Source organism: Grampus griseus (assembly GCF_964374135.1).
Source record: "Grampus griseus genome assembly, chromosome: 8".
Classification (NCBI taxonomy): domain Eukaryota; kingdom Metazoa; phylum Chordata; class Mammalia; order Artiodactyla; family Delphinidae; genus Grampus; species Grampus griseus.
The window spans coordinates 15111590-15132021 of NC_139002.1; the positions used below are offsets into that span (position 1 = coordinate 15111590).

At 47.5% G+C, this 20432-nt stretch overlaps 1 protein-coding gene across 7 annotated transcripts; it reads right to left on the bottom strand.

Annotated features, from left to right (window-relative positions):
* Positions 1–7836: 7836 nt before the first annotated feature.
* On the bottom strand, positions 7837–19584 carry TMPRSS4 (transmembrane serine protease 4). 7 transcript variants are annotated; one of them, XM_082660194.1, is made up of 9 exons: positions 19520–19584; positions 16780–16864; positions 15757–15797; positions 13379–13538; positions 12165–12331; positions 11301–11399; positions 10974–11116; positions 8849–8998; positions 7837–8436 (listed from the first exon to the last, which is right to left on the bottom strand). In XM_082660194.1, the coding sequence occupies exons 1-9, from the start codon at positions 19524–19526 to the stop codon at positions 8425–8427; spliced, it is 864 nt and encodes a 287-aa protein (XP_082516320.1). In that variant the 5' UTR covers positions 19527–19584; the 3' UTR covers positions 7837–8424. The 7 variants fall into 7 exon arrangements, with proteins under 7 accessions (XP_082516320.1, XP_082516322.1, XP_082516318.1 ...); XM_082660196.1 differs by having other exon boundaries at positions 13379–13494; positions 16763–16864; XM_082660192.1 differs by having other exon boundaries at positions 16763–16864.
* Between the last annotated feature and the right edge of the window lie 848 nt (positions 19585–20432).

Below are 20432 nucleotides of genomic sequence, written 5' to 3' on the forward strand. Positions count from 1 at the left end.
AACTTCCCTCTTAGAACTGCTTTTGCTGCATCCCATAGATTTTGGGTTGTTGTGTCTCCATTGTCATTTGTTTCTAGGTATTTTTTTATTTCCTCTTTGATTTCTTCAGTGATCACTTCGTTATTAAGTAGTGTATTGTTTAGCCTCCATGTGTTTGTATTTTTTACAGATCTTTTCCTGTAATTGATATCTAGTCTCATAGCGTGGTCGGAAAAGATACTTGAAATAATTTCAATTTTCTCAAATTTACCAAGGCTTGATTTGTGACCCAAGATATGATCTATACTGGAGAATGTTGCATGAGCACTTGAGAAAAATGTGTATTCTGTTGTTTTTGGATGGAATGTCCTATAAATATCAATTAAGTCCATCTTGTTTAATGTATCATTTAAAGCTTGTGTTTCCTTATTTATTTTCATTTTGGATGATCTGTCCATTGGTGAAAGTGGGGTGTTAAAGTCCCCTACTATGAATGTGTTACTGTCAATTTCCCCTTTTATGGCTGTTAGTATTTGCCTTATGTATTGAGGTGCTCCTATGTTGGGTCCATAAATATTTACAATTGTTATATCTTCTTCTTGGATCGATCCCTTGATCATTATGTAGTGTCCTTCTTTGTCTCTTCTAATAGTCTTTATTTTAAAGTCTATTTTGTCTGATATGAGAATTGCTACTCCAGCTTTCTTTTGGTTTCCATTTGCATGAAATATCTTTTTCCATCCCCTTACTTTCAGTCTGTATGTGTCTCTAGGTCTGAAGTGGGTCTCTTGTTGACAGCAAATATATGGGTTTTGTTTTTGTATCCATTCAGCTAATCTGTGTCTTTTTGTGGGAGCATTTAGTTTATTTACATTTAAGGTGATTATCGATATGTATGTTCCTATTCCCATTTTCTTAATTGTTTTGGGTTCGTTATTGCAGGTCTTTTCCTTCTCTTGTGTTTCTTGTGTAGAGAAGTTCCTTTAGCCGCTGTTGTAAAGCTGGTTTGATGGTGCTGAACTCTCTCAGCTTTTGCTTGTCTGTAAAGGTTTTAATTTCTCCATCAAATCTGAATGAGATCCTTGCTGGGTAGAGTAATCTTGGTTGCAGGTTTTTCTCCTTTATCACTTTAAATATGTCCTGCCAGTCCCTTCTGGCTTGCAGAGTTTCTGCTGAAAGATCAGCTGTTAACCTTATGGGGATTCCCTTGTGTGTTATTTGTTGTTTTTTCCTTGCTGCTTTTAATATGTTTTCTTTGTATTTAATTTTTGACAGTTTGATTAATATATGTCTTGGCGTATTTCTCCTTGGATTTATCCTGTATGGGACTCTCTGTGCTTCCTGGACTTGATTAACTATTTCCTTTCCCATATTAGGGAAGTTTTCAACTATAATCTCTTCAAATATTTTCTCAGTCCCTTTCTCTTTCTCTTCTTCTTCTGGAACCCCTATAATTGGAATGTTGGTGCGTTTAATGTTGTCCCAGAGGTCTCTGAGACTGTCCTCAGTTCTTTTCATTCTTTTTTCTTTATTCTGCTCTGCAGTAGTTATCTCCACTATTTTTTCTTCCAGGTCACTTATCCGTTCTTCTGCCTCAGTTATTCTGCTATTGATCCCATCTAGAGTATTTTTCATTTCATTTATTGTGTTGTTCATCATTGTTTGTTTCATCTTAGTTCTTCTAGGTCCTTGTTAAATGTTTCTTGCATTTTGTCTATTCTATTTCCAAGATTTTGGATCATATTTACTATCATTATTCTGAATTCTTTTTCAGGTAGACTGCCTATTTACTCTTCATTTGTTAGGTCTGGTGGGTTTTTACCTTGCTCCTTCATTTGCTGTGTGTTTTTCTGTCTTTTCATTTTGCTTATCTTACTGTGTTTGGGGTCTCCTTTTTGCAGGCAGCAGGTTCGTAGTTCCCGTTGTTTTTGGTTTCTGTCCCCAGTGGCTAAGGTTGGTTCAGTGGGCTGTGTAGGCTTCCTGGTGGAGGGGACTAGTGCCTGTGTTCTGGTGGATGAGGCTGGATCTTGTCTTTTTGGTGGGCAGGTCCATGTCTGGAGGTGTGTTTTGGGGTGTCTGTGGCCTTATTATGATTTTAGGCAGCCTCTCTGCTAATGGGTGGGTTTGTGTTCCTGTCTTGCTAGTTGTTTGGCATAGGATGTCCAGCACTGTAGCTTGCTCGTCGTTGAGTGAAGCTGGGTGCTGGTGTTAAGATGGAGATCTCTGGGAGATTTTCACCGTTTGATATTATGTGGAGCTGGGAGGTCTCTTGTGGACCAGTGTCCTGAAGTTGGCTCTCCCACCTCAGAGGTACAGCACTGACTCCTGGCTGCAACACCAAGAGCCTTTCATCCACACGGCTCAGAATAAAAGGGAGGAAAAATTAGAAAGAAAGAATTAGTAGAAGTAGAAAGAAAGAAAGAAAGAAAGGAAGAAAGAAAGAAAGGAGGGAGGGAGGGAGGAAGGAAGGAGGGAAGGAAGGAAAAAAGAAAGAAGATAAAATAAAATAAAATAAAGTAAGATAAAACATAATAAAGTTATTAAAATAAAAAATAATTATTAAGAGAAAAAAAGAAAAAAAATTAAAAAAAAAAAAAACGGACGGTAGAACCCTAGGGCAAATGGTGGAAGAAAAGCTATGCAGACAAAATCTCACACAGAATCATACACATACACACTCACAAAAAGAGGAAAAGGGGTAAAAATCATAAATGTTGCTCTCAACGTCCACTTTCTTAATTTGGGATGATTCGTTGTCTGTTCATGTATTCCACAGATGGCAGGTACATCAAGTTGATTGTGGAGCTTTAATCAGCTGCTTCTGAGGCTGCTGGGAGGGATTTCCCTTTCTCTTCGTTGTTCTCACAGCTCCCGGGGCTCAGCTTTGGATTCGGCCCCGCCTCTGCGTGTACGTCACTGGAGGGCGTCTGTTCTTCGCTCAGACAGGACGGGGTTAAAGGAGCCGCTGATTCGGCGGCTCTGGCGCACTCAGGCTGAGTGGAGGGAGGGGCACGGAGTGCGGGGTGGGCCTGCGGCGGCAGAGGCCGGCGAGACGTTGCACCAGCCTGAGGGCGCCGTGCGTTCTCCCGGGTAAGTTGTCTCTGGATCCCGGGACCCTGGCAGTGGCGGGCTGCACAGGCTCCCCGGAAGGGGGGTGTGGATAGTGACCTGTGCTCGCACACAGGCTTCTTGGTGGCGGCAGCAGCAGCCTTAGCGTCTCATGCCCGTCTCTGGGGTCCGCGCTTTTAGCTGCGGCTCGCGCCCGTTTCTGGAGCTCTTTTAAGCAGCGCTCTTAATCCCCTCTCCTCACGCACCAGGAAACAAAGAGGGAAGAAAAAGTCTCTTGCCTCTTCGGCAGGTCCAGACTTTTCCCCGGAATCCCTCCCGGCTAACCATGGCGCACTAATCCCCTGCAGGTCGTGTTCACGCCGTCAACCCTAGTCCTCTCCCGGAGGAGCTCGACGGAAGCCTGAGCCTCCGCTCCCAGCCCTGCCCACCCCGGCGGGGGACCAGACAAGCCTCTCGGGCTGGTGAGTGCCGGTCGGCCCTGATCCTCTGTGCGGGAATCTCTCCGCTTTGCCCTCCGCAACCCTGTTGCTGTGCTCCGCGGCTCCGAAGCTTTCCCCCTCCGCCACCCGTAGTCTCCGCCCGAGAAGGGGCTTCCTAGTGTGTGGAAACCTCTCCTCCTTCACAGCTCCCTCCCACTGGTGCAGGTCCCGTCCCTATCCTTTTGTCTCTGTTTATTCTTTTGCCCTACCCAGCCAGGTACATGGGGAGTTTCTTGCCTTTTGGGAGGTCTGAGGTCTTCTGCCGGCGTTCAGTAGGTGTTCTGTAGTTGTTCCACTTGTAGATGTATTTCTGGTGTATCTGTGGGGAGGAAGGTGATCTCCGCGTCTTACTCTTCTGCCATCTTCCCGCTCAACTGTTTTTTCTTTTCTGAACTATAACTTGTGTTATTTTACTCCAAATACTTCTGCATGCATCTCTAAAAATTAAGGATATTTTTTCTTAAGTATAGTATTTACTTTTAGTTATTTATTTATTTTTTGCGGTACGCGGGCCTCTCACAGTTGTGGCCTCTCCCATTGCGGAGCACAGGCTCCGGACGCGCAGTCTCAGCGGCCATGGCTCACGGGCCCAGCCGCTCCGCGGCATGTGAGATCTTCCCGGACCGAGGCGTGAACCCCCGTCCCCTGCATCAGCAGGCGGACTCTCAATCACTGCGCCACCAGGGAAGCCCCAAGTATAGTATTATAATGAAATTCACAGTTCCTTGTTGTCATCCAATACCCAAATCGTATTCATATCTCCCCAGTTAGCCCTTAGCTCAAATGTCTTTTCCTGCTAATTGGTTCAAGTCAGGATCCAGTCAAGGTCCACACCCTGTATTTGGTTGTTACCCTCTTAAGTCGATAGAATGTCCCACCTTCTGGTTTTGTCTGTTAGCTTCCAAATGGTGTCATTTAACTTATTCCTCTAATTCTTATATTTCCTATAAACTGGAAATTAGATGTAAACTTTTGGGTTAAGCATGTTTGATAAGTTGCCTTTAAGTGATGCAACATGAGGTGTACTTCATCTTCACGTCGGTAGGCACATAATATCTGGTTATTCCACTGTTAGTGCGTAGGTGATGACAGCCTGATCCCTTGATTTTAAAGTTAAGTTTTCCTCTTGAGATTAGCAAGGAATCCACGAGGGTGATACTTGGGCATTATGCAAATATCCTGTTCTCCATCAACCTTTCACTTAATGGTTTTAGCATCCATTGATCCTTGCTTGAGTGAATTATTTCGTTAGAAGATGCAAAAAATGATTTTCTATCATTCATCTATATCAATTAGCTATATTTTTCTGTAAAGAAGAGCTTTCGCTCACCACCTTGAGCCATCTTGTTACCTGGAAGTAGATTTCTACGGCAAAGCAGAGTAATGCTTAATTTTTTCTCTTTAAATATCATTTCAGAATAAAGACTTGGTGTGATAGGTAACTCCTGTGGTGACAAAGGGATTGCGTTGTTGTTGTTTTTTTTCATTTCTTTTTGTTTACAAGTTTTAACTTACTATACCTTCCTGTGAAAATTGAAGCTTTTATGACTATGTAGTGACTCTCTTTATCCTAAAAATAGTTTTTTCTTTTTGTCCTAAATCCCTATTTTAAAAAAATACTATATAGCTTCCCCAGCTTAAATTTGGTTATGAGCTTATTTTCTATGTCTTTTTTCATCTTTTTGGTTTTAATGGTCTGTAACCTAACATTCTGGGTGTGTCTTTTAGAAATAACATGTAGCTTGATTTTATATTTTTATCCATTTTGCCTATCTTATGTATTAGTTGGTGACTTTAACATTTATTGTAATTATTGATATTTTTGTTTTTAGCATCCTATTTTGTATATTTTATTTGTTCCATTTTCTATGCTTCCCTTCCTTTTAGCTCTCCTCCTTTCTTTTGAGATTGTTTGATCTTTTGATTATTTTTCCTTAATCTATTTCTTGTTTTGATTGTTTTGAAGTTAAAAACTTTATTTCCATTCTTTTGGTGGTTACTCTTTTGACCGCTTAGAATATGTATGGTCAAGCCACTCAAGATGGCTGTTCTCTTGCTCTCTGTACATCCCTTGCCCGACCAGTGCCTGCTTCACTTATACCCTGCTCACATGACTGACCTTCCTACATACTTGCCCCAGACCCCAGCTAGTAATTGTTCTTATCCAAAGGGGTGGTGAGGGTTGTGCGCTTCGGGTGGTTTCCCTGGTAACTAATGCACCAATCTGACCTCAATTCCCCCTATAACTGGCGATTTCCCCTCCCCCCGGGGGCAAGGCCTGCTGCCATGTCCTGCCTGCCCTGTGCTGCACACAGTGGGGTGTTGCTCCAGAACTTCGCTTCAGACGTGTTAGCTCCCCCATCCATTAAACCGTTAATATCTCTGTCACCGACTCTGGGCTCTTTCTTTGGTCTTAAAACTGGGCAAGTACAGGCCTCGTAGGCCTGCAGGATGCAGCCCAACAGAATATAATACATATACTTTATGTATCATAACTTTAATCAATATTTAAAACCCCCTCTTGAGAAAAGTTAAGAACTTTAGAGTATTTTAACTCCAACTAGTCTCTCCTGACTTACACACTATTGTTATTCTGTATTTTGATTAGACTTAAAAAAATTAACCCACAAAATAGATGTTATTGTTATTTTATGTTGACAAAATTTGTTTAAATTTATCTACATTTGTACCAGTTGCATTCTTTACTATTCCTTCTTGCATCTCAGTTTTTCTTTCTTTTTTTTTTTTTTAACATCTTTATTGGGGTATAATTGCTTTACAATGGTGTGTTAGTTTCTGCTTTATAACAAAGTGAATCAGTCATACATAAACATATGCTCCCCTGTGTCTTCCCTCTTGCGTCTCCCTCCCTCCCACCCTCCCTATCCCACCCCTCCAGGCTGTCACAAAGCACCGAGCCGATATCCCTGTGCCATGCGGCTGCTTCCCACCAGCTATCTCCCTTACTACGTTTGTTAGTGTGTATATGTCCATGATTCTCTCTCGCCCTGTCACAGCTCACCCTTTCAGTTTTTCTTTTTAGCCTCATTTTCCCTCTCCCTAAAGTATATACTTTAAATGTTCCTTTAGAGAAGGAACATTGTTGGTAATAAACTCTCAGTTTTGTTTTCCTAAAAGTACCTTTCTTTTTCTTGAAAGATAGTTTTGTAGTATTCACAATTCTTGGTTGACTGTTATCTCTTGGCACACTGAAGATACAAATCCACTGTCTTCTATCTTTTTTATGCTGTGGGGAAGTCTGCTGTTAGTCTGACTGTGGTACAATTGTGGTATTGTAAGGGGTCTGGGTTTTTTCTCTAGCTGCTTTCAAGTGTTTCTTTTCATCTTTGGTGTTATGAAGACTCACTATAATATGCCTAGGTGAAGATTTACTTTAATGTTTCCACCTTGGTTGTATGGGTATACACTATGGTGGCATATGCTGTATCTGTGGATTCTCGCCTTTAACTAGTTCTGGGTATTCTCAGCTGTTAAGTTTTGGGATATTGTTTCCCTTTCATTCTTTCTGTTCTCTCTCTCTGGGGCTCTAACTGGATATATTAGACCTTATCATTCTAGCCTCCATTATTCATAGCCTTGTTTTCATATTTTAAAGTCTTCCTATCTCTTTCTGCTAAAAACTGAAACTGAAAAATGAAATAAGCCAGGCACAAAAAGAGAAATACTATATGATTCCCCTTATATGAGTAGTCAGATTTGTAGAGACGGAAAGTAGAATGGCGACAGCCAGAGGCTGGGGTATGGGAGAAATAGGGTTATTATTTAATAGGTACAGAGTGTCAGTTTGGCAAGGTGAAAACTATTCTGGAGATGAATGGTGGTGACGGATGTACAACAATGTGAATGTGTGGTAGTTTATAGCATGAACTCTGGAGTCAGAATGCTCATGTTCAACTTACCAGTATGTAACCTCAGGCAAGGTCCTAAATCTCGTTTTGCTCAGTTTTCTTGTCCTTAAAATGGGGATAAGAACAGTACCTATCTCATAGGTTTGTGTGAGTATTAAGTGACTCCATACATGATGAGGCACTTAGAATCGTGTACCGTACATAGAAATACTCTATTAGTTCTTATTATAGATAATTCTAACACCTAAAGTCCTTGAGGTTCTATTTTCTGTTTTTGAAAACGGAAAACCATGGTGGTTTTTATTTTTTAAAATGTTGGCCAATCTTTGTGAGCTCACGTTTGGAGGATCTCTGTCTGGGAATCTCGAGGCTCTAAATGTGGGATGTTTTCATCCTTCATTAGATCTGCCACCTGGGATCACATTTACCCCATTCAGTTGTCTCTGTCCCATGTGGGAATCCCAGGTTCAGCTTCCCTACCTGCAGTGAGTCTGGGTTTAGTTCTGATCTCAGCCTTAATGTAGGTCTGTGTCCCAGGGCAACCGAAGATACTGGTTAGCCATTGCTCCCAGATATCCACCTTAGTTTCAGCTCACAATTCTGATGGTTTTGTTTTATTTTATTTTGCTTTTTTTGGCCTTTGAGGATTTCTATTATTGATCTGGGCTCTCAGAAGAGCATCGGTTTCCATTCAGTAGAGTAGAAAGTTCTTTCCTGGCTTAGCAATGCCTTCTGGGACCTCAGCCTGGAAGCTGGCTTGTTCAGTGGGCTGTGTCTCTCCCACCTTGGGATGCTGGGAGCATCAGAGGCAGCTGAGCTGGGGCTGCTGACTTCCTGGGTGCCTGTGGGCTGTGGGGTCTCTTACAGGAATGGAGGTCCTTTGCTGTACCAAGATATGCTGAGGGTGTGGGCAGAGATGTGTGTCCAAGGGGGCTCTTGCTCTGTGCCTGACTTCTGGGGGATCCCCAGGTGGACAGGGTGGGGCGGGGGGAAGCAGTTTCCAGCACTGCAGGGGGGCAGCAGCAGCATCATGGATCAGACTAGAATAAAAGAGACCAACAAAGAAATCAGATGATTTGAAAATGGACAAAATGGTGGCATGCAAAATTAATCTCCTTTACTGAAGCTTCTTGCTCATCTCTCTACCCTCTAGAGGCCTTTCCACCCACCTTCTTGTCAGAATCAGTTCTCTGGAAAATGTCTGATAGTCTCCTTCTGCCAGAGAACAGAGAATGGTAAAGCTGGGTGTGTTCCATACCCTTTGTATTTAATGGGAATCTCTGATCTAAGGAATTTCATAATGGTGGCATCCCGGGTTGTCACTTGCTGGGAAAGAAGATGGTTGGGGATGTAAGGGGGTATCTCAGAGGCATTAAGCCACTAAGGATGGTCTAGTACCCTCAGAGGAGAGGAAGGGAGGGAGGGCACAAGAGGTAGAGCAAACGTGCTCACCTTCCGGACATTGTAGATCCAGTTGAGATAGGCTGTGGTCTTGGTGTACACTCCCGGGGTGCTCGGCTCCCCACAGCCATAGCCCCAGCTCACGATGCCCACTACTTGCCACCGGTCAGAGCGATACATCAGAGGCCCACCGCTGTCACCCTGTGGGAGGCAGGGGTTACTGGAGAGGGCAGGCAGGGCGGGGGTGGAGGGGTGGGCTTCTCCTTCCTCCCCTCTCTGCATTGGCCCATCTGTTTCCTGCTCTCCAGCGCGCTCTGCTGTTCCACCCTCACCCCTTGTGCTTGTTGTTCTTGCATCCTGCGATGCCCTTCCCTTTGGGGCAAAAGTGTTCTGTGGTCAAGTAAGTTGTGGGTGTGCTCTTAGCCCTCTCTCGGAGATCCACAGCTTGGGTTCTAAGGGGTTCTGTGGTAAGGGAGACTGATTATCTTTTTTTTTAAACCACTGTCGAGTTTTTTTTTAATTTATTTTTTAATTAATTAATTTTTGGCTGAGTTGGGTCTTCGTTAGTGCGTGCGGGCTTTCTCTAGTTGCGGCGAGCGGGGGCTACTCTTCGTTGTGGTGTGTGGGCTTCTCATTGCGGAGCACGGGCTCTAGATGTGTGGGCTTCAGTAGTTGTGGCTCGCGGGCTCTAGAGTGCAGGCTCAGTAGTTGTGGCGCATGGGCTTAGTTGCTCTGTGGCATGTGGGATCTTCCCGGACCAGGTCTCGAACCCGTGTCCCCTGCATTGGCAGGCAGATTCTTAACCACTGAGCCACCAGGGAAGCCCTGTGATTATCTTTGTTTAACCTGGTAGTTCCCAGATTTATTGGACCACTTCAGGACCTATTTCGTGTCAACCACTGTTCTAGACAATTGGGGTTCAATCAACGAAAAGAAGATCCCTGCCCTAAGGGAACTTGGAATCACATGGAGAAACAGACAGAGAGAGAGATAGAGAGGAGAGAGAAAGAGAGACAGAGACAGAGAGAGAGAGGGTGAGGGGGAAACAAGCAAACAACAAAACAGACAAGGAAATGTCAGATAGTGAAAAGTGCACTTATTTGGGTGTCCTTCTTACCAGCTCTTATAGCCCCTGGGGCTTCTTCCCTCAGAATCCGATAACTCTATAACTGAACGGCCTGTTTATTCACCCCCCTGCCCACTGTGAGCTCCCTGAGGGAAGACAATGTCCCCAGAGTTCAGCATTTACCTGACATCAAGTCATCAAGAGAGTAAGAGATGCCTCTCGAGTGAAGGAATTTAATGACTGAGAATGGGTGTGGGAGTAGGGTTTGGGGTTTGAATGAAAATGGTCCAGAAAATCCTCTGGGTGGGTATGTGAGAATATATTCAGGGATTGGCCAGTGGGATAGGCTGAGGGGATGGTGCACCAGGGCTCATCCAGCATAAGATGGGTTTTCTCTAATGTAGTTCAGCAGCTTGAGGACAGCTGTAGAGAAAACAGACCTGGGGTTCCTGCCCTCTAGGGGCTCATACTCTTTTAAATGATGGGAAGTAAGAGCGGGTGGGGAGGACTTCCCTGGTGGCACAGTGGTTAAGAATCCACCTGCTCATGCAGGGGACACGAGTTCGAGCCCTGGTCGTGGAAGATCCCGCATGCCGCAGAGCAACTAAGCCCGTGCACCACAACTACTGAGCCTTCGCTCTAGATCCCGCGAGCCACGACTACTGAGCCCACATGCCACAACTACTGAAGCCCGTGCGCCTAGAGCCCGTTCTCTGCAACAAGAGAAGCCACGACAATGAGAAGTTCGCGCACTGTCTCCGCAACTAGGGAAAGCCCGCGCACAGCAATGAAGACCCAACATAACCAAAAAAAAAAAAAAAAAAAAAAGAGTGGTTGGGGAGTGTAGTATCATCTTTGCATGTGAAATATACATTTGGAATCTTTCTGCTTCTATCTATCTATCTGTCTATCTATCTATCTATCCATCCATCTGTCTTTATATCTTTATCTGACTATAGTCCTTCCCTCCCTCTCCTCCTTCTTCCCTTCATCACATAGTGAGTGCCCACCATATGCAGACTTCATGGGGGGCATTCATCCTCTGAGCTTTTTCTTCAGGGCAGACATTCCCTATCTCTATAATTCCCTCGTGATCCTTGGAGACCCCACCTGGCAGGTGTCCACACCGCCCTCCAGGATGCCTGCACACAGCATCTTCTTGGTGACCTCCCCCTGGTACGCATCCTCTGCATTGCACCGAGTGCTGTCAATGAGCTGGACAGATGCCTGCAGCAGTATGTCAGATATCTTCCCTGCAGGTTGAAAACACACTCACATTCCCATTCTTGCCTTCAACCCCAGCCCAGGATATTCTCTGGGTTGCCTGGTACCTTGGTGCTTGGACCTCCAGGATAGGTTTTTCTAAAGGATGGTCCTCCTTCCCATCACTTTCAGGAGCTGCTCACTTAGTCCTGTGGTCCTGAGCCTGGGACTTACCTCCGTTCTCTGCTGTATAGCCCCATCCGATGATCCAGAGTGGGGTGGCTGGAGGGAGCTCCTCATCAGAGAAGGGCAGGCAGATGGGCCTGACTGTGTCTACCGGGAGCAAAGAGGAAGAGGGGGCTCAAGGTTCAGGAGAGCCTGGCAGCTAAGCCCTCTGTAAATGTTGGCACCATGGTTTCTGTAACGTACATTTCATGGGATGTTAATAGATGTGGCATGAGAAAAAGGTTCTGTGGTCAAAGAAGTTTAGAAAATGTGAGTTAAACAAATTTAAAAAACTTCTCATATCATTGATATACTAATGTGCTCCAGGAAGAGAGCTATAGTACAAAAATGTTTTCCAAACTTATATGAGAATGGAACCCTTTTTTACCCAAGGGACCAGTGTCCTGTGGAAGCTACCATTGGAAAGGCTGATCTAAATACTACCCAATGTAAACATGAGTCATCGAACAGAGATGGGCTGCCTTAACAGTAATGAGTCCCTGCCCCTGGAGGAGAGCAAATGGGCCCAGTGACCCCTTGGCAGGGAGATCGTACAGGCTCTTGCCATTGGTCGGGGTGGAGGATGGATTAGGTCATCTTTTAGGTCCCTCACAACTCCAAGATTGGATGAATCTGTGATGCTCACTTGAGGTGCTCCACGGGGAGAAAACAGACCTCAGAAGAATCTGGCAGGGGTGGGGTCAGGTGTCAGCTGATAGCTCGGGGAGGCCTCATGGCTTCCATGATGTTAGGCCGATACATTTGCAAGAAACAATAGGCAAACTGAGGTCTTGGGAAGAGATGTGCCCAAGGCCGCTTAGTGAATGAGCTAGTGGCAGAGTTGGAGTTCTGTGCCCAGGTGCCAGCTCTCACCGGAGAACGTGAGTGGGAGCTGCAGCTTCACGAGGGCCATGTCCCGCTCTTTGCGGGACGTGATGTTTGGCTCGATGATGAAGATCTTGGCCACAGGCAGGGATGGGAAGTTGCCCAGTTTGTCTGAGCCTGCCATCACCTTCCAGTTGGACACGTCGAGATGCTTCCTGGGGACGGAGACAGTGCGGTTCAAGACTGAGCCAAGCATGAGGAGGCTTTGCCAGAGGCTGGGTCCCCAGGGCCCTGGGGAGTGGGGTGTTGGCTGCCCCTGCCTTGGGAGGTAATGATGGTGAGGGCAGGGGTGGTGGAGAAGGGGCAGTCTGAGGAATCACCTACCACAGGTCAAATTCTAAAGGGGAATTTGATCCTTTTCCCTGGTGAAACCTTCCCAAAGAAACTTCTAACTGGAGGGCTGGGGAAGGGGCTGTTCCCAGTGCCTGAGCTCTGGGTCCTGACACTCTCTCCTCCCGTGCTTTTTACTGGCTCTGCTACTCACGTGGTACTTGCACTTGTCTTCCTCCCAACACCAGACACAGCTGAGTGTGCAGGAGTGATTTTCCAGGGAAAGGTTTATAGCTTTTGTCAGATTCTCCAAAAAGGTTAAAAATCACAGGCCTGCACTGTGTGCTCCTCCAAGGCAGTGATGGAGTCTAATGCATGAGGGTACATAGTACCTAGTAGGTACTCATAGGTGTTGAATGAATGAATGAATGAATGAATGAAGGTGAAGAGGACCTGGAGCAGTCTTGCCCCAGAGGTATGGGCAGTCCTGTCTCTACTGGCCTGTAAGAGAATCTATCCTTTTTTTATTTAAGTTTCTGAATATAATGAAGGAGTGGCAGTGACTCTGGGCCCGGAACCCCTTCCTGGAAGACTGGCAAAAAGGGAGAGGGTTCTCAGGACTCCAGGCAGATGAGAAGAGCTTTTGTGCAGTGAATGATATGGGGGTAGAGTGAGGACACTGGGTACCTGGTGGCTTCCCACCTGGAAGGGAAGAGGTCAGCCTCGGCGACCAGCTCTGCTCAGACCCCCAAGGCCTCACAAAGGACATCATGTCCAGTGTGTCACTGGGGTGGCCACACCCTGGTGTATGGTCTTTAGGGGAAGGGGTGGGGTGGGGGAGGGCATCAGAAAACAAGTTGGGAGACAGGGGACCCAGGCACTCAGGCCCCTTTGTGGCTCTGACCCCCGAGGCGCCCTCGTGTGGGCCTTACCGGAAGCAGTGGGCTGCCGTGAGGATCCAGTGTGGGTCCAGGATGCTCCCTCCACAGATGTGCTGTTTGTCATACTGGATGCTGACCTGCCAAGGCCAAGAATCCACAGAGGCCGTCTCCCCACCCACCACCCGAGGGACCTTCAGGCTCTTTCCGCAGGCTGGACTCAGTAGCAAGGAGGGAAAAAGCAGGAGTCAGACTCTTGCGAGTGGGGACTGCCTCCCCTCAGAGCCCCCGGTCTATCCTGAGCAGGGCCCTTAGGACTGGGACCGGGGGCTGGGTCGGGGTGGGAGGACCGCACCAATTTTGAATTATTCACAGGGAGACATTGAGTGTCCCAGACCACAGGCTTTCCCCCCATCTCCCTCTCCTTTTTTTTTGTTTTTTCAGCTTTGTTTGAGTTTAGGAGTTGATATTGTGAACATGGGCGTGTCCATTGTGCCAGCGTTTGTGACCTTCAAACCAAACAGGGACGCAGAATTATGAAAGTCCTGCCCAAAAGGGTGTCCCCAGCTCCTCCCACTGAGTAACAGTAAACAGACTCCCACAGGCTGCTTTGGGATTGGAGAGTGGGAAGAAAGTTCCAGAAATGGATCTTCCCATCCTGAACTCACCTTTCTCCAAGTCCCTTCCCCCTGCTGAGAGAGTCTCCCAATTTGACATCCTGTTCCCTCTTTCACATCCCACTCTCCTGGCTCTCACATCTGACTCGCAAACTCTTAAAAAAACCTCCAGTTCCACCTCCCCGTCCTGTTCTCAGCCTCTCCAATCCTTCTGGCAGTCGCTGCCACAGTGGTGGTTCTAAGGGGGAAAGGCTACCACCCTTTTTGGGCCTATGCCTGGCAGGGGCTTTTCAAATACCATCTAATTCCAAACACTGTTTTCTACATGTCACCTCGCTCCCCCACTCAGAGCCCCTCAGCATCCCCCTTTGTCTGTAGGGAAGAGTTTAACTTCCCCTTCTGGCAGCCTTCTGCTGTCCTTATATAAAGTTTCTGTCTAGCCAAATCGATCTGCTGCTAGCTCCCTAAAAAGTCTTTCTGTTTTTGCTCCAGGAGGGGCCTGTCCCTGAGATGCTGTCTCCTCTCCTGTTTATCTAGATCACCGATCATTCAGCAAATATGAATTGTGTGCCTACAGTGTCTCAAGGATGCTGGGAAGAGAGTGGTGGACAAGACAGAGAGATGGACATGGTCCCTCCCTTCCTGGAGCCTACAGTTCATTCTGTGATGTTTAGCCTGGGCACCTCCTCCAGGTCACGTAATCCCTGGGGATTTTCCTCTCTTGGCATTTCCACAGCCTGCCTGGGTGTTGGCCAGCTTTTCTTGTTGACGTGGTTCGGTTTTGTCTTCTCAGTGAGACAGAAGGCTCCTCAAGGGAGGGTCTGTGGCTTAAGCCTCTTTGTGACTCCAGGGTTGTTCAGTTTAGCACGTCGAGTGATGTGAACCTTCATTCATTTATTCATTGACCAGCCCCCATGGGTCAGCCCTCACTCACTAGGTATCGTGGGGGTCACATGATAATGGCTAAGAGTCTTAGCATCCCACAAGGAAGCATATACACTGTTAAACTGCAAAGGCAGCGAGGATGACCTTTCTCCTCTCAGGCGGCCCAGTTTCTGGCCATCCTGCCAGGCTCTGCTCGGTCCTCCCATGAGGCTGGTGGGATGAGCAGGGCTACAGTGCTTGTTTTGCCTTCTGATCTCCTCTCAGAGCTAGGGGGTCTCCCGGGATCCTCTGTAGTCGGACTAAAGGGCTTCTTGGGAAGATGAACTTAAGAGAGGTCAGGTGAATTACTCAAGCTCACACTGGAAGCCAGTGGACCTGGTGCCCAGGTCTCCTGACCCTCCCCCCGCCCCACCCCAGGTGCAGCTCTCTCTGAAGCATGTCAGCTGGGACCACTGCTCAGCTTGGTACTTCCTGCACGTGGCCTTGCACCTCTCTCTTTGCTCAGCCATTAGCTCCTGAGGACAGAGGCCTGGCAGTGCTGATACACTGTAACATTCGACGAATCTTTGCTAAATAGGGTGTGGGTAATCAGATCTTGGACAGATGAGCTGATTGTGACAAAGGAGGTTATGTGGGCCCTGGCCAGGGGTGGGAGGGGGTGGAAGCCCAGTCCTGCCCTTTCCGGTTTTCCTACTCTCTCTCTACTGGGTCTCTGCCCAGGTTGCGGGACTGTGTGTGGACAGTAAGAGGGAGTTCTTACTGTCAACCTCTTGAAGGAGCGTTACCTACAAGCCCAGGGCCAAGGGAGTAAGGTTGGGACAAAACAGAGTGACACCTGGAGTCTGAGGGATTTAAGAATGAGGATGAAGTTCTTCTTCCCTGCTTATTGCCGGCCCAGGACCCAAACCCTCAGAGATGGGGCGTACTCACCAATGCACTGCAGGGAAACCAGGGAGCCTGAGAGACAGGGGCTGGAAGGGAGACACAGGCGTCCTGTGATTTCTGCTTGTCCCTTGGCTGGGAGGCAGGGACTCAGGCCTCCCAGCACTATTGATTAGAGTCCCCTCCCAGGAGCCAGGAAGTATGGAACCTGAATGGTGGGGCTGTATAGACACCGTGCTTGCACCCAGTTCAGTGCGATTTAATGCGATTGGATTCTCCAGCACTACTGATAAGCATCTACTATGTGCTGGGCCCTGCCCGAGTCACAGCCCACCCCGGGCTCTTGGCAGCCTGAGATGGAAGAGAGCAGAGGCTGGGGCAGTGTCTGCTGTACTGCGGGCTCTCCAAACAGAAGAGGAATGGGATTTCGATGAAATTCCAGGCAAATGATCATTCTGCTCCTATTCCTATCCTTTTCAAGATTTACTCTTTGATGAATAAGCAGCCCTCAGCAACATCCCTGAATGCTAAGAAGCCAGCATCCTCTCTGAGTCACTCTGCTGCAGGGTGACAGTTTTCCTGTAGAAGATGCCCGGCTCTGACTCGGGGTGGTAGGCACGGGAATGGTACATTGACAGAGGCCAAGCAGCTTCTCCTCTGGAGAGCTGGAAATGTGGGGAGGGCTTACTCTGGCCTGGATGAGAGGCAGGAAGGACAAAGTGGCCTTTGGAACCTTGCCTCTTGGGCTTAATAGGGAACATAAGGCCATAGGAAACAAATTTGGTTTTCTTATTTGACTGATGAAAGGCCACCAGCTTGTGGACAGCACACTTTGTCCAGCTGCCCCTGGTATTAAAACAAAGAGTCAATACAGAAAACCTCTCAGAAATGTGATGCTCTAGCTTCTGGTATCTGGCAGTCTGCCTGGCCAGGAGTTCTTTTTGTTGTCTGGCTTAAGTTTCCTTGCTAAGTCTGTTCAGGGTGGGCTGGCTGCAGCCCCGATGGCATCGTCCACATGTGAGCCTTTGTGGGCCAGAGGTGTCCTCTCACTTACCCGCTTGAGTTTCGCACCTGAAGCTCTTGCATGTTCTCTGTGATTTTGACAACATCCAGGTCTTGGGCTGGGCCAATCTCCACGGCTCTGAAGATGGGTTTGCTGCTTATGTTGGGAGAGAAAGAGAGGGAGGGAGAGATGTGAGCTGGGGCAGGAGTTTAGACCAAGAGGGTAGAAGTAGTCCCCACTCCCAGGAGAGGGGGCCGCAGAGAATTCTGGGTACGGTGTGGCAGGGGAGTGGAGGTGGCCTTGGTCAGTGAGGGTGGTGACTGCTTTGCTAGATGACAAGGGATGGTCCCTTGGCATCCCAGGATTCAGCCCTGGGCACAGTGCTGGTGTGGACTTGCTTTGTCAGGCAGGGAAGCCTGGTCCTGAACCCAGAGCCCTGGAGAAATGTTACGGATGTCCTTTTATAACTCCCAGCTCTGTCCCTATTCCAAATGTCCCAGCGGTTTCTTCTGGTTCACAGCGAGGGGAACAAGGAGGCAGAGGAACCAGGTTAGCTCTCCCCTCACCTTGGAGGGAACTGAATGTGGATATATTGCTCTCCAAACAAGGCATCTGGTCTAAATTTGGTAGTGGGGTACATTTATGGTCCCTTTGGAGGTAGGACAGGCCAAGATCAGGCTTCACATGCATCTAGACAAACATTTCTCTCATTTGGACCACTCTCCCTCTTCCTCTCCTCTAGTCCATGCTTGTCTTTATCAAACCTTGGGTGTAAGTCTTCCCTCCTCCAGGAAGGGTTCCCTGATTAATCCCATCTTTCTGATGGTACCTGTACTGAATCTGCCTCTTTCCCATCTCCTATCCTTCCCCATCCAGCCATGCTATACAGAGCTGGTAGAAAGCTGGTATGCAGGCTCGGGTCACCCTGAGGCACTGGCTGACTGGCACATTTTCACATTCCCAGCCAGGAAGCTGGCACTACCTGGATGACCCAGGCATGGCACCTGGAAGACTGAAGTCTAGCAGTGTGGGGTTTTGTGCTGAGAGCCCTCAGGACTGAGGTTCCTGTCCTGGCTCTGACACTCGCTTGCTGTGTACCCTTGGTAGGTCACATTCCCTCTCTGGGTCTCTCCAAGCCTCAGTTTTCCTCTCTGTAAAATGATGGGTGGACCAGATGATCTCTAGAGTCCTTCCCACATTGAGCCATCTAGGGTTTTGTGGTCCTGGGACAAAAAGGGCCTCCTAGCCAGGGAAATCTGAGACCCAGAAGGAGGAATCATGGTGGAAATGGACATTCCCGGGAGAGATAGCCTCTGTTCACCAGTTACATCCCGATGAATAATTCTGACCAGCTTTGATCTTGTAGAGCTCAAGATAGAGATGGCATGGTGCCTTAAAGAGCTCCAGAAGGACAGAAGTTGCAGGAGCCTTTTACCTTAAGAGCCCCTGGAGACACCCTGGTTTCGTAATCAAGCTGCAGCCTGCTATGCTGGTACAGCTGACGCTGCAGTTGGCTGGACTGCGGTAGGGAGGAGGGGGGGCTGCAGCCAGAAGGCTGGGCTGGGGTGGCTGCTGGGGGAGGGGAGACAGCAGGGACAGGACGTGCCTTCCCAGCTCTCCTTGAAAACGAAGGTGGTAGGGTATCCTCTTCAGCGGGTACTGGATGTTGCACCCCATGGAGGGCAGAGAGCAAGAGAAGCCTGATAACCAGACAGCAGAAGGGGCAAATAGGTCTGATGGGTCAGTAATGGCTGCCCGCAGCACTTATTGAAAAAGGGCCTGAGGCTGCTCTAGGGATTGATGGAAGCGGGTTCTGTGATTGACTGATAGATGAGGTCTGCTTAAGATTGATCATTTCTACCTAGTCTCTGCGTCCAGTTTCTCAGGATCCTGAAGTTGGGGGCTTGCCAGGAAGAGATTATCCCCTGTGCAACTGAATTCATGGGTTCTTTTCTATCCTCTCCAGTTAGGCTCTGAGTGATCAACTGTTTCCCCTCCCCTCCCTTTATAAATGAAACCTCCAGAGAAGAGAGAATTACCCAACCGAGAAACAGAGATGCTTCTGATGCCCAAGAATTAGGGGGTCTTGGGCATAAATGCCAGCCCTCTCGCTCCCAGCTACTAGCCAAGCAAGTTACTTACCTTCTTTGAACCTACTTCTAAAATAGATAGAATAATAACTACCTTTCTGGTTTTTGCCAAGATCAAATGAATATAAATACGTAATGCTAATTACCCTTCTTATAATTATATCCTTTTTCATACACTGAAGATTTAAAACTGCTTTTGAAATTTGCTGAGAAAACTGAGATTGCTGATGAAGAGGCCCAGTGAAATCAGGTTCATTTAAACTAAATTTTAACCAATGGGACTTTGAATAAGTAAATAAGACTTTTGTATTCTGGGGCAGGGACAGCGACTTACCAAGCGAAGAAGGAGTGAGGATTGAGGAGGAAAGGAAAGGAAAGAATTGCAAAGGAGCTTGAACCGTGTGGGGGTGGGGGGGTGGCAGTGGGGGTGGGGGAGGGGTGGGGCAGATATCCTCTCTCTGGTGCCTCTTAACCATCCTATGAGGTTGGTATTGCTTCCTCCAGTAACTCTTGAACATGTTGAGGCTTAGAAGATTTAACTTCATGCTGCTCATAAGGGAAAGTGCTTCAAAAGCGGCTCTGACTCCAATACCTATATTTTTAAGGAAAGAGGGAGGAAAGAGGAAGGAAGGAGAGGAAAAGGGAAAGAGGAAGGAAGAAAGAAAGGGAGAGAGGTCATGGGGTGAGGTGACAGCCTCCAGAGCCTTGGGCTAGGTACCTGTCATAGCCCATCTGCCCACAGGCTGTCTTGGCCAGAGCTTCTGTGAAGTTGTCGAAACAGGCGGAGGCCCAGTTCTTTGTGGCCAGGTTCAGCACCTGCAGGGTGGATCGGTCCCTGGAGAGGCGGACTGGAAGGGGAGGAACCCGGGTCAGCGCAGGGCAGGGACCCATTTGGCCTATCTCCCAGAGAATTCATCATGTGACCAGCCCAAACCGGTAGCCCAAACCCTACCAGGAACTGGGGAGCATCACAGAACACCAACCCTTTCAACCTCAAGGGAAGTTCCTCCATTTGGCTTTGCCAGATTGAGTCTCATTCTGACGGTAGCTAGGGCGACCAGATGTCCTGGGGACAATCTGCATTTTGACCTTTGCCCTGGCATAATTATTAATAGCTCTTTATATGTATAAGTTTTGATGATGTATTACATGGCTTCCCTACCCATAGTTCACACAGCTTGCCTAGCCTGGGAAAACTTCTCAAAGAGGAATGTCGCTCTTTTACCGTGTAAGGTCAGAGAGAGGGGAGTGCTATTGGCAGTAGGGTGGCAGGGCCCATAGGCATTTGACTTCTGATAAAAAAGAGCAAATACACATAAAAAAGAGCATATACACAGGAAGTTACTCAGCCTTGCCCCACAAAAGCCCCCATCACCCGTGTCCTGGGCTGTCTTTTCTTTTCAGAGCCCAAGTGATAGGTGGATCAAGTTGGGCTAGAACAGTCCAAGAAATAACATGGGTTTTCCTGTTTGAAACATCTCAGTATTCTTTGAAGGACCTAGCTCAGTCTTGTTCCATAATGTGTTACGATAAACACTTATCTAATGAATAGAGGGATCAATAGCTGGCTAACGGCCTTAATGGTCTCTTTCTAGTCCCCTTGAAATAACAGACTTCAGAGAAAGGAGGGA

Coding starts and splice junctions, on each gene's coding strand:
- TMPRSS4 (XM_082660191.1), bottom strand. Junction 11,400..12,164: donor GCTCCCACTCACGTTCTCCG/GTGAGAGCTGGC, acceptor TGCTCCCGGTAG/ACACAGTCAGGCCCATCTGC. Junction 8,999..10,973: donor GCGGTGTGGACACCTGCCAG/GTGGGGTCTCCA, acceptor TGCCTCCCACAG/GGTGACAGCGGTGGGCCTCT.